A 14,428-nucleotide genomic window follows, 5' to 3' on the forward strand; every position below is an offset into this window, starting at 1 on the left:
GTAGTCTCTGTTAGGTTGGGGTAGTCTCTGTTAGGTTCTGTTAGGTTGGGGTAGTCTCTGTTAGGTTGTGGTAATGTGTTCATTCTTGTGGCGACGGCATGCTTTGACATTTATGTTGGCTATAGGGGGAGGAATGGCAGTGTAGTTTCCAATTTTCAAGAGTGTTGTGTTGATGGGATGATCTTTGTATTAGGCGCAAGAAGTCTCCTATTAAATAATAGGATTAACATTTTATTGCTGATCACCTTCAAGAAAGGATGGGTAGTATAGGCTCCTGTGGAGAGATTAACAGGTAATTGCAATTTTGTGTAGTGCTTTGGCCGGGGGAGATTGTGAGGCCCTTTTCTTAGGGGAGTCTGGTATTCTTGTATTGAAAAGTGTGAGGTTTTCTTTTGGAGAAGGAATGGACGAGTGTGTCAATTTGATTGGTAAAGATTGGTTGTTCTGATTTGCTGGAGAATTACTGTTCTCACCAGGGATGAAGTTGTCAACTTGCTTGTTCAGCAGCTGTGGTTTGGACACAGCATCAGCATGATACATTTTGTAGTTGTTGTTGGATGCTGATCGTGTAATGTTAGGGAATGTAGTAGTCCTATCTAGGGGGTGATGTGGCACAGAGAAAGGTTGAGGATCTGGTGGAATGGAGCTGGTAGAGCCTCATTTGAAGTTTGTTTGGGGTAGTAGGAGTCTGCTTGTTTCTTTTTATTTTGTAGCAATTCAAAGATTTCTTGGAAACCCTAAAGGCTTCTGTGAGAGGTATGAGTTAGAATTTTACCTTTGTTGTGTGGCGAATTATGTTTCAGCTTTGAAAACTGAATTAGTATTCGATTGGTTATGTTGTGGACTTTGGATTTGCATGAAACTGGCATGTTTGAGGAGAGGATTTCTGCTTACAGTGGGATCTCTTCTGAATAGAATAGGAAATCAATCTTTTGTTTGCCTGTGATATTGATTTGCAAGGCGTGTGCCTGGAAAGGCCTTCATGATACTGCATACATGAAAAGATTGGACTGGCAGATGATTTTGTAGGACTGTAGTTCACTACCATGCTGGACAACAAGCCTCCACTAGTAGTTTTATGCCACCAATTACAAGCTTAAGCCATTGTGCACACAGTGTTGAACCTGCAAGGAGTTAAACTGATATCTTGAATTCCCCAAATGGAGATCGTGACATTCACAATGCTACGTCCTGAGGAATATTTTTTCCCCTCAGTATGAGAAATACTTTTCCATAATAATTTGTAAACCGTACTGCTTATAAGGGGTAGTTTGCTTCTTTCAAACTTTTTTTGCTGGCAAATAATCCTATGGGGGAAAAAGTGCCAGAAAAAGAATAATGCTCATTGGAAATTCATTGCTGGGATAAAATTGGCTTTTGGAATTGTTGAGGCATGGATATAAGAACTAGAAATAATGCTAGAAGAATAAAGCTTAGGTAAAAGTGCACATCACAGTTGCTGCAATAGAAAGATGCTCATTCGTTCTATACTAAATGTAAATGTTGTATACTTGTAAAGCGCACAGCTGCCCCAGATACGGGGCGTCCCGGCGCTGTATAACGCTGTGGAACCCTTCCTGGCTCTCCCTGTGAGATGCCCCTCCTGGGCACCCCCAAGGTGAAGCCAGACATCCCAGTGTTGTTGGGGCCGTTGTGGAGATTAAGCAAGCTATTGCCCAGAGTTGCAGCGTGGGACCCGTGATTGGAGTAGGCGCTGAGGCGAGAATTATCAAGTCCGTGGACATTGAGCCCAAGACCCTGCAGCGTCGGGACTTGAACCCTGGTCCCGGGCCTGATCTCTGCTTCAGAGTCTGCCGCTCTAACCAGTGAGCCACAGTTCTCCACTAGCATTACGAATGCACAGTTCTATGCCAGGAGTTTCTTTTCAGGAGGTTGCCAACAATTAGGATTACAGTGCTGGGCGTTCACTAGGGAGGAGCTGGCATTTTTAATGCCTTTCCAAAGATAGTCTTAGATACAACGATGTATTCGGAAGTTTGTGAAATATTATGACTTATGGAATGTGTAGATAACGTGCTTCTGTTATGAAAGGCTGTCTCCCCCCCCCCCCCCCCCCCCCCTCTCTTACATATTGACTGCCAAAGGAAGTTGAGTCATAGCATATTGGGTTTGTCTGAGTCTGTGCAATATGATGGGCCTTATCATATATTTAAACAAATCTTCTCTTTTGCCTTTGTACTGATTGCTATTTGACTCTATTGTCCCCAGGACTATCCCAAGAAATGCTGAGGTCTTAATCAGTCCATTTGTTGAACATAAATTATTGAATTCTTATTTTTGCCATTTCTACACAAAGTGCTAAAACTATAAAACTCATTGTGGTATTGAGGCCTCTAGTGAGTGATACTTGCGTTCAACACTGACGTTGGTTAAACTTTTGCTTCCTGATTTTTAGGTTTCGCCTGGGGCCGGAGCTCCTAGCTCCGCCCAGGAGAAATCTTATGTCCCTACAGTGTGTGGCTTAGTCCCGCCCTCTGTTCCATTGGCTAGCTCCATAAATGGAGGCTAGCCATTGGAACAGAGATCTGTCCGTCATGGCCGGACCAGATTCGTGGGCGTTCCTGCATTTTTTTCCCTCTCCACCCTTTTTGCATCGTCATCGGGCGGTGGGCGGAGTTTCGTTTTTTTTTTTTGGGTGTTTGTTTTCGTCATGATGCCAACCACGGCCGCCGGAAGAAGTCCAGGTGAGTGCCCGTTCCCGCCCCCTCCCGCTGTCCGTGTCCGCCCCCCCTCCCGCTGTCCATGTCCGCCCCCCCCCCTCCCGCTGTCCGTGTGCCCGTAGGTGTTTGTTTTTTGGTTATGCTCATTTCTTTAGAGAGGTAGGGGAGGCGCCCAATCTGTGCTTTTCCGAGATCTTCCGACGCGCCTGTTTTAAACACGTACGCGAGGGAAAGCTGCTCTGCACCGTCCGTAATTGCTCTTTATCCACTTCCCTTGTTCACGCGCTGATGGCGGGGTGGGGTCGGGACAGGGAAACCAACCCGTAGATCATAGCACATGCCGCCTGCTTCCCCGATCCGATGTCTGCGTCCAGAACCTCCCGTGTAGCCGCCCGCCCCCACTCCCGCTGTCCGTGTAGCCGCCCGCCCCCCTCCCGCTGTCCGTGTAGCCGCCCGCCCCCCCTCCTGCTGTCCGTGTAGCCGCCCATCCCCCCTCCCGCTGTCCGTGTGCCCGCCCGCCCCCTTCCGCTGTCCGTGTGTGTCCGTGCAGGCGGCTCCGGTCCCAGCGTCCATGTCCCAGTGTATCTGGCCTTAGCACACCTAGTTTTAGCTGTTGTAGTCTTGCGTTTGCTACGTTTATTTCCATGAAGCTTTAATACATTTTGCATACAACAGGTATGCAAGAGCCACAATGCCTTCTGCCTCCCGCTGTCCGTGTAGCCGCCCGCCCCCCTCCTGCTGTCCGTGTAGCCGCCCGCCCCCCTCCTGCTGTCCGTGTAGCCGCCCGCCCCCGCTGTCCGTGTGCCCGCCTGCCCCCCTCCCGCTGTCCGTGTGTGTCCGTTCTTTAACTCTTTGCATGAGCGGCAAAAGAAGGGAGGATATTGCCAGAAGGCTGTAAAGTCCCTTGTCACGTTATGTTCTTGAGCCACTAAGCAGCAGACCACATGAGGTCATAAGAAGGGCCTGAGGTAACAATGGAAACCAGGCTTTAAAAGGACAGCTTGCAATTTCAGTCCTGCCTCTCAATGTGTCACTCATCACAAGATAGCATCTATATCTGTGAACTAAAAAAAGTTTAAGATCGAACCCAAACTTAAAATCAATGCTCTAATCCAATATAGATTGAAGAAATCGAGGCAGTAATGGACACTGTTAGCATGACCGTGCATTTGGATCAGCAGTACAGACATTACTGGTGAGTATCTTTTCCTGACCCCATCCTCTTTTTTCACCTCCAACTTGTGGAACAGGTTATTAGACAGCAAGGTTAGTTAATGAGGTAACAACAGCGTGCACTTCAGTCAGACTTCACGCAAAGCCTGGCTGAAATGCACTCAAGCCCATACGTCTCATGCATCCTTCAGAAAAGTCAGATGTAGTTCATTTCTGGTAGAAGACAAACTACTCCCTTTGGTAAGTAAACCCATTACATTTGGGCGCTGCATGTTGGCCTCAAGCATATAGCCAGTGAGTGGTAGTATGTTTCGAAGACTTCCCACCCTGAAAGATGTTCGCCAAAGGAATAGAAGCATCAACAAGGCCTTTCATTTTGTCTCTCCGAAGTAAAACATTTCTGAAGCTTTGAGACCCAGATAAGTGATAATAAATAGGCACTAGCAGCACAACCTTGTCTCACACACACAACAGGTGTTAACAATAGGAAATCTTGTAGTATAAACTTCCCTCGCACAAAAGGACAAAAAGGGACATATGTTTTAGGTAAGAGGTGATGGATGGTCCAACACCGCTTGACACCGGTGGATGGTGGGATAGTAACGTCCCCTGACTCGTGTACAGCTGTGTTCTCTCTCTGCATGGAGTACCCATCTGCAAGCATCTGGTATCCTGGTTTTTGAACTTTTTTAACTTTGCTCCAGCTTCACGCTAATTTAATGTGTGCTCGAGGGCCTAGGCCTGTTCCTCAGACAGAGATGCAGTCCTGGACCACTAGGGGCGCACCAAGTGCGTTCTTTTTAATGACAGCAGACTACCGTCATTGTCTTAGGTGCTAGCATGGAAGGTGACGTGGCAGCATGTCAACTTTCATTGGTCATAGTCCTGACCAGCCCTTATCTGCATAACGGGAGCGGTGTCCTACTGACCCACTTAAGTAAAGGCCTACTGCCTCAAGCTAGACTCAGATCTTTGTGCTAACATCCCAGTATGCATGCGCCTGTGTGTGTAATCAGTGTGATAAATGCATCGTGAACAGCTAAGTGAACCAGAGTGGAGTCAGTATACAGGTTCCATCTTGCGCAAGACAGTGGCTTCGCGCCAGAGACTCGGAGTACCTTAGTTTTGTAGTGTGTAGTATTACATTTGAAGCGTATTCAAGTACTTAGGGCTCAATCGAGTTATTACATTTGCAGGTGTTTGATGAATGCTTAGCTTGTCGTACCACTACACTAGCCGGATTGAGATGCCTGCGCCTGCCCGTTGGAACTACCACGGACAGTAAAACGTTGAAGGGGTTGTGCTTGGCCCAGTTTGCAGATCCACAGTACAACGTTTCCAGGACATCAGAGGCAAATGACCACTGGACTATCGGCTGGGGCCCAGGAGCCCAAGCTTGCCCCAATGCAGGCAAGCACAGACATAAAAAGCCTTAGGCACAAGGAGCACAGGTACGGCGATCCAAGCAGAGGGGAAATGAATAGAAACAGGGGGCATGGATTAGGAGGCAAAAGGAAAGTGAGTGCAGGTAGATACATGGAAAAAGAGGTTTAAGGGCTGTCCACAGGATCATCAGGAACAGAGGAAGCACAAAAGGTGAAATGGGAGACATAAGCAGGGAGGCACATAGAGGCACTGAGGTTGAAGTGAGGAGGAGTTGGGGGAACTCAAGAGCTGTGTAAGCGGAAAGAATTAGAAGGCCGATTGGCGCTACTTTGCCACAGGTTAGGGGTGCAACATACAGAAATCGACTCCCTTCTCCTCCTCTGTCTCCACCTCCCTATTCCGCACTCACCTGGGAAGCAGCATGCTCTTCTACTGTATCTTTAACATATTTGTTTAGACCAAATCCCAATTTTAGTGAATAAGTGACGTACCCCTTTGCAGCCCCCCTTTCCATGCACAATTCATACACATCGTTTTGAAAATAAACACATCTGTGTGTTTTTGTTTTACATAGTACTTTTAAAAAATGTTACCATTCAGTAACACTGTAAAGAGTAGATAGTCTATGAAGTCTGCTCAACGCAATCGAACCTTCGAGAATTTAAAGACTCGATCTGATGTGTTTCTTAATTTTTCTTTTAAAGTGAAATAAAAATAATTCTAACTAAAAAAAGGCTAGCCTGGCAGCAACCAGAATTTAAATGTGTGTGATTTAGATTGCTTGCGGGTTAAAAGAAATTAACCACCTTTTGAGTGGGTTATAGGAGATACTGTATTGTGCAAAGCATTGCTTCTGGCAAAGCACCCACTTCAGATACGTGTTTATGAAGCAACTCAAGTTACAAAGCTGGTGTCATAACACGTGGTTATCGCGCGTGTCCTGAAAAAATACATGTATGATCTGTTGAACGTTTACAATAATCCAATAATAGCTCAGACAGTTAATGTGACAATATGTCACTAATTAGAATCATGGTAAAGATCACGAGCCTTGTGCAAACTACACGTGCCAAGCTGTGATCCTGGTGCATCTTCTCAGTTCATTATGTTGACACTACTAAGAAGTGCATGTACCCTGCAAGGCGTAGGCTGGACTTTTCAAAGTGCAAACTAAAACCTTAACTTTTTAGGTTTCGCCTAAGTGAAAGCCTGCGCAGCAGGCTTTTCACGAAGGTGAAAACCTAATGAGAATAATATGTGGCTTTGGAATACGCCCTCTGTTCCATTGGCTAGCTCCATAAATGGACGCTAGCCATTGGAACAGAGATCTGTCCGTCATGGCCGGACCAGATTCGTGGGCGTTCCTGCGATTTCTTCCCTCTCCACCCTTTTCGCATCGTCATCGCGGCGGTGGGTGTGTGCTATTTTTTTTTTTTCAAGCTTTATTTTTGCCATTTTTGAAGTGTCGTCTTCAGGGTTAGGTTGCGCGATGTCCCGCCCCTCCTGCTGCTGTCCGTGAGCCCGTTCCTGCCCCCCCCTCCCGCTGTCCGTGTCTCCGGCCCCACTTGTAAATGCTTGTTTTAATTTCGCACTATATTTCCTTGGGAAAGCACATGTCTGTAGTTGCATTTGGGGAAGGAATCTCTGAAACTGAGATCTGTTTTGAATTTGGGAAGTGCTTCTCTTAGAGACAGCAGCATTGTGTGGGCTGTGTGGGCTGAGAGAGCTGTTGGCAATGTAAATAACAATGCCATTTATTTATAAGTAAAAAAAAAAAAAGAAATGTCATGAGCAATGCCAATAGCTCTAACTTTTCCAAAGGCGAAACCTTTGCATTGTAAATGCTTGTTCCTTATTGGCCATTGTGCTTTTGATTAATGAAATCAGTCTACATAAGTGCCGTATACGCATGGTATTGTTTTTGTCTTTAAAGTTGTTAGAATTTTTCCTCTAATGTGCTTCATAGTGGCCACATGTAAGTAGTATAGAACATTAACAATTAGTATGTTTTGTTCTGTGTTTTTTTCAGACAATGATTTACAAGGCACAAACAGTTCAGGATCTCTTGGTGGTCTTGATGTTCGTCGGCGAATTCCAATAAAGCTAATTTCCAAACAGACAACAATTGGCAACACCACAAGTGCTAACAACAATAACAAAAGCAAAGTTCTGGTCCGTTCCCCAAGGAGTATGCCCAGAGTGACTGCAAAGACGCAATCTGGTGACGAAGGTAATGTGATTTCATGTGTGACTTGCAAGTGTAAATTAGTGGTTTGTGCTGTTAATGCTTTTCAGTATGTTAGCCTTTTTATTACACAATCTAAGGCCAGATGTACCATTCATTTTTACAGTCTCAAATGCTATTCTGCATTTGTGATTGCCAAAATGCTTTTTTTCCTGAGGTACTAATCCTATTTTTTAGGAGTTAAAAGTATTTTGGATCTCTAAAAAGAAATTACGAACAGATACGTATTCAGTATCTGGAAGGGGCATATTGTCTGTCCCAAATATTGAATTGGTATGCTATGTATGTGTGTTTGGTAACTGAAATCCGGTAGCAAAACAGAAAATGCAGACCTCAAATGAAGTGGTAACCTATTTGCAAAAGGAAATTGGCTCCATGCAACTCCTAACCGTCTGTGAAAGTAAAAAAAAAATGTTAGGGAATGAGCAGTGGTCTATAAGATTACTACCACCTCTAAAACAAACAAAAAATGTGTTTCTTTTTAAACACAGCCTATTTACTTTAGGGAAAGGTGAACTAAAAAATAAAAACAAGTTTACTTTATTTAAAGGCTATCGGACATCTCATGGTGGTTTGCTGACCCCCGCAAACACCTAGCAAGTTTTGCCCACCCTAGCCACAAAAGTCCCTTTTGGTAGTAGCTAAGCCATTAGCTTGATGGTCTGTTTGAATGGTTCTAGCTAGCAATCTAATGTCCCCATCATATCATAGAAATGGAGTGAGAATATGTTATGTATGTTTTATTTCAGAAAGCTATTCCTCTTGAATTCTTACCAAATTTGTAATGCTTCAGCAGTGGCAATTATATTCACTGCCAAGTGTGGTGTCTGCTGGTTTAAAGGGCTAGTACATTTTCTGCACCAAACTGCTTCACTCTGTTTTGTGATTGAAGGAGGTCGATGGTGGCAGGCTGGGGATCACCATGTCTGTTTGGTTGACACACCTGCTCATTTGCTTATGTTAAAAAGACTAGAGTCAATGGTCCCACAGTACTGACACTGGGTGGAAAAGACAACATTTGGAAAGACACCCGCACCAGGCAATATTTTGAAGAAAATAAAAACACCCAAAGTGAAGTCACCACCTCATCTGCCAACAAGCCCCCATCCATTGTATAAAGCACAATTGCATACGATATGTAAATAGTTAAAATTGCAAGTCAAGTTAATGCTTCAAAAATTTAAACACCAATTACCCTGTTTTACAGTAAAATAGGATCATGAAATCTGCTTTGAGATACGTTAAATTTACTGTATTTACAACACATGCTGTGCAGTATGTTATTCAGTCATATTAGTGGGTTGTGAGGCTTCTGGTTTATACAGTCAAATGCATGTTAAGGTTTTGCAGCAAACACACTGGTGGAGAGTTCAGCACTTGCATCACAATTACATGTTTTGTACTCTGCTTTTCCAGAAGGATTTGATTACGGTGAAGAGGAAAGATATGATTGCAAGCCGAGTGACATGTTTATGAATCAGAGAAGATTTCCTGGACACCTTTTTTGGGATTATAAGGTACAATTGTGACATTATTTGAGAGAAAATTTTAATTTCAATGTTCAAAAAACATAGTTTTTTGTGCCTGAATGTGGTGTTGTTTTGTTCGCGTCTATGCTGCAAATGAGTTCCAAATCCGACTATACTTTTTTAGTCACCTGTCACGAGGCAATTACTTAATTTTGCCTCTATCTTGTGATCGAAATGTGGCACAACAAGCACTTATTTCATGTTTTTAAAAAATACATGCTCCAATGGAAAATTATAAAGAAGATATCTACACGCCCATCCCTGGTTTTCTTCTTTTTACCTTTAAACGTCTTGCCAACCCATAGGTTAATCCAACCCTGCGCTTTCGTACCAGCATCTGCAGTGGTTGGGCACTTGTATCTCATCCTTTTTTGGTATTTGGTGGCGGTAGAAATATATATATATATATATATATATATATATATATATATATATATATATATATATATATATATATATATATATATATATATATATATATATATATATATCTCAAATCTGCATCCATTCCGATGTTGAAAAAAGGAAAGCATGCAGGTCTCCGGTTTCCCCTCTAACAGATGAGTTTCGCCTCACAGCTTCGTAAAAAAAAAATATATATATATATATATATAATTATTTCTTGTCATTTTGTTTATAGAAAAATATGGCTCAAATATTGGTATTTAAGCACACTTTGCTTTTTTCCTGCTTAAAATTCATAATATTTGTATTCTTTAATTACCTTTGCGCAGTCATGGCAAGAAAGGAGAAACAGATTATTATTTGAAGTCTGCAATGGCTTTATGCATTTGTGCATGAAGCCATTGCAGCTTTCTGAGTTTGCCAGTTTTGGTGAATTTATAATATTTTGCTGTTATCTGGGATTAAATAGTGGTATACTGGTAGGTGGCAGAAGAAGAATGGGGGGCTCAACAGGAAGGGGGTGCATTTGGGACCGTGGGTAACTGGAAGAAACACAATTTGTGTGTTTTGTGTTAGTGTGATAGCGTCATGCTGTTTGTTCATGAGCCTATGGAACTGAGTGAGGCGATAGGGAAGGGAGAAATGAGACCGCCCTTCCCCTTGCTCCCACAAATAACAAGCATTTGCAATGCAATAGGTCTCACAGTTGTTAGAGTTTGAGCTATTGGCATTTATGTTTTGTAGGTTAAACTCTGGCAAATGCGAGACATATTGCATTGCAAATTCTTGTTTATGAACTAAGCTGGAAAATGTCCCCATTTTAATTCAGACCTTAAAACGCCACTCAATTATCCTGAGCCCTTATTTTGTCCTGTTATTTATTTAGATGTAGGAATAGGTTCAGATAAATTCCATGAACTGATTAGTTGTTTGCTAGACCCTGACACTCTGTTAGTGTCATGCTTTATCATCAACTCTTATCCTGGTCTTAAAAAACCAGAATGGGCTCAACCATAATCCAGGGAAAACTTATAGTTATTGTGGAACGGAGAGAGAGAGAATATAATGTCTTGAGATACCCTGGTATCCCTTTATTAGTGGTTAGGACAGCAAGATTAAAAGTGAAAGGTATATTTTTTATAAGGAAATTAGTACCCTTACACCTGTCTCGTGGTCGTGCTTCAGCTGTACACAATGGCCTTCTAAGGGTCCTAGCCTGTCAGCAGGATGTTTAAAAAACACCCAATTTTGACTTGTTAGTGCATAGTGTGTCCCTTAATGTTTATGAGAACAAACACATATAGTCATGTGGCCTTACTTCCCTTAGGAGTATACAATGATTCCTGAAGATGTCAGATCTGTTGTTGCAACATGTCTTCACAAATCTGAGGGGTATTGTCACCCTGTCATAAAACCAGGACAAGCAGACATACAAGTATGAGGGGAATTACACCAGTGATGTAAAACATAACCAACAAACATGTTCATACATCTGAATGGCTCATGCTGTGAGCTGGACGCACCCTGTAGACAAAACGACAAATGTAAAACATTAGATAATCACGTTGGATATATTGCGCTACAAACTTGCGATTGTGAGCACACTGGTATCCAGTGTAAGCGGTTTCACAACCCAAGTATTTTTGGCTATTTGCCTCTTTTATTAGAAAGGCTGGACAGACATACCCTTGTTAGTCTCATTCTGTGTTAGAGAAATATATTGCAATATATATGAGTCCTTAATACAAATTAATCATACTTTTTTAATCCATGCCCCCTTTGAAAAGAAGTACTTACTCCGTCAAGTGTGCCTTGTAACCTATTATGTCCTGCAGTCTTCCCACTTGTGTGCCATGATCCTCCGAGGCACCCGTGCCCCTATCTCTCTGTGGCCCCATCCCCCAGATAGGACGCCATAGTACATGCATGTTGTAGCCAAGGCCACTGTGAAATGTAGCCCCAGACCACCACGTTGTAGTACTAGTGTATTTCTATATAAGATATAGTCTGTTTCATAAGAGCATGTCGCCTTGTTCTCTGTTTCAAATTGTCTTAAGCATGGTATTTCTCTCATTTTCGAATCAACAAATCGCTCCTGCCATTAACATAGCACGTGCCTCAATGCTGCGACAGAGGTATTTTATATATGTTTCTATACGAGATGCATTCCGTTGCTTAGGAGGATGTGGCCTTGTTCTCGGCTTTTAAATTGTCTTAAGCATGGCATTTCTCCAATTTATTTCTCCAATTAATTCCTTCTCATGCAATGGCTAAAGTTTTTTCAAAATGTTATTTGACAAAGAGTCAATCAAACGCAAAGTACGCACAATAAGTAAATAAGAGATTAATGACTACATACACAAAAGCACTTCATGCGCCAGACTATTGGTATACATAACCATTTCCTAAGCAGAATCGTATCCTGAGGATAGTCTATAAAACCAAGCTTTTATAGGATCCCAAATGTGAAGAATCTTTGACCTGCGACTATCACGCTGTAATATCGAAATTTCTAGCCTGCACATATTTATAAACTCTGACCACCATGACAGAAGGTGGGGTGGTTCTTTCTGTAACCAGTGTCAGGCCAGACCTAATCTAGCCGGTGCAATTGCCATAAAGTAAATACCAGCCAGACGTGGGGATTTTCCTGGAATGCCCAAGGATGATCGCATCCCATTCCACCCAACTTGCAAATATTAAAATAATTTTCCAAAATACCCAATTCCCATAGCGTCTGATCAAAGAACAAGGTATGAATGACATCTGCATCCCGTGTCCCACACAACAGCACTGCGAGACCTCTTTTACACCCCAGTTCTACAATCGGAGTGATGTATAATATACATTGCTGAGTACCTTAAACTGATGCGCTTTTATTTGTGAAACATTAAAACAGTTTGGATCTCTGTATTACATTTTGGTGTTTCTCGGGGTGTCACATGTTGGGGTAAACAGCTACTCCATTTTTCAGCTAGCCTTTTGTACCGATTTGCCCTACCCTGATTTAAACTGCGATATGCAACCCCTATGAATCTACACCTAGGCATCTACATAAGAAATTCCAGGCTTTGAGATATTGAAGGAAAGCTTGGCTTGGTAGCCCCTTCTCAAAACATAGGTGTTCAAATTGAATAATACACCACTTCCCCAGTGGAAGTGGTTAAAGTTAGGTGTATTACTACTATACTTATCCTTGTATTTTTTTCTCAATGAGAACCATGGTTTCTCCAAATTCAACCAATTTGCGTGCAATATATGCCAATGCTTTTTAATTATCTTTTGACTGGATTTGAATTGTTGCTATAGGTACTTACACAGATAATCTGTTTTGGTTCATTCCTTTCCCTGTCCAGTGAAAAGTCTCTGTGGTTGTATCCTATGGAAGCATTTTTTCCTTCAAGTCAGTGACTGTAGGTTCTTTTCTATCTCTGGTGTGTCTCTCAAGAAGGTATGGCCTATTAGTTTTCTAAAGAACTAAGCCAGCTCACACCAGAGCTTGAATGTATTTCTAGTAGATGGGGAAAATACCTAACCCTTTGTTTAGAAAATCGTCTTAATCTGGGGTGAGCGTAACTTATGTCAGATCACCAGACTCACATGCTGCTGGTCTCTAATTGGTACAAAAGGGGGTGGTGATGGACCGAACATCTGAACCAATCAAACACTCACACCCAGTCAACAGATCTGGGTTTAATCCATCATGTTCTTTAGCCCACTCTGCCACCCCAGTTCAGACATGGCTATATGCAAATCAGTCTGACCCTGTGCCTCATGGGAACAGTCCAGCCCGAACTCCAAGCCATGCCTTCTCTGGACCGGAAACAAGCTTCCTAGGACTGGTTTCTGGCATTACAGCTGTCTTCAGCCAGGCTTGCTTGAATCCAGTGGCAAAGTGAACAAGGGACTCACGTCTGAGCATACCCTGCCAACTTATGGTGAACAAAGCGGTATAAAAGGGGGTGGTGATGGACGGAGCACCTGAACCAATCAAACACTCACACCCAGTCAACAGATCTGGGTTTTAATCCATCACCGTACTTTAGCCCACTCTGCCACCCCAGTTCAGACATAGCTATATGCAAATCAGTCTGACCCTGTGCCTCATGGGAACAGTCCAGCCCGACCTGCCAAGCCATGTCTTCCCTGGACCGGAAACAAGCTTCCTAGGACCGGCTTCTGGCAATACAGCCGTCTTCAGCCCGGCCTGCTTGAATCCAGTGGCAAAGTGAGCAAGGGACTCACGTCTGAGCATACCCTGCCAACTTATGGCGAACAAAGCTGTACAAAAGGGGGTGGTAATGGACTTTGACTGTCCTTTACTCTGCTTCTTGTTATTACCCTTGTCTGTCTTCCCATTGGACCTTCAGATCTGCTCTTTCTCCTCTCCTTCCTCTTCTCCCCAATTTTTCCCCATTTTCCTCTCCCCGAGTTCCTTGAAAGAATGTGGCAGGTGCAAGTGGACCCATGGGGAGGTCCATAAGGGCCGGGCCAAAAATACATTTGTGGAGACATCTTTTGCTAATAGTTGTTTTAGAACTGTCTCCCTCTTCTGTCTGCCTTGTCTTTTTCATTGCCCCTAGAGTCATAGCTGGAGAAACTCTCTGAACCAGAAACCAAGATGTTCTAGTTTGGTGGGTTAACTAACAACTAATCAATTGATCCTGGCATTTGTGTGAACCTATTCCTGAATACATAACAGGACAAACTAGGGGTGCATTATAATTGAATGTGTTTCTGCAGAAAGTCAAGCTGTGTGACTTAGTGCTATCTCTCTAAGATATAAGAAGTGAATGAACCCAAAGGATATTTGTCACCGGAGGAGGGGCGGCAACCCTTACACAATGATACAGTAGATAGTGAAGATTCAGGCAGCGCTTAGTCTCTGACCCCACAGTAGTCAAATATTTCCTTAGGTAAAAGGTCCCTATCTAGACAACAATAGATTGCTCTTCAGCAACCTGCTGCATTTTAGCACCGAATAGGCAATAACTCATTGGGTTGAAGGC

General features: G+C 43.1%; 1 protein-coding gene across 2 annotated transcripts in view; it reads left to right on the top strand.

Annotated features, from left to right (window-relative positions):
* The window catches only part of CBLL1 (Cbl proto-oncogene like 1), a 149,233-nt gene that overhangs the window by 47,260 nt on the left and 87,545 nt on the right, over positions 1-14,428 (top strand). For both annotated transcript variants that reach the window (XM_086967197.1, XM_086967199.1), the window contains exons 2-3: positions 7,270-7,470; positions 8,902-9,002. In XM_086967197.1, the coding sequence (XP_086823323.1) occupies positions 7,270-7,470; positions 8,902-9,002 (302 nt within the window). The remainder of the gene's footprint in view (positions 1-7,269; positions 7,471-8,901; positions 9,003-14,428) is intronic.

The sequence above is a fragment of the Lissotriton vulgaris genome, chromosome 1_1 (genome assembly GCF_964263255.1).
Source record: "Lissotriton vulgaris chromosome 1_1, aLisVul1.2, whole genome shotgun sequence".
Classification (NCBI taxonomy): domain Eukaryota; kingdom Metazoa; phylum Chordata; class Amphibia; order Caudata; family Salamandridae; genus Lissotriton; species Lissotriton vulgaris.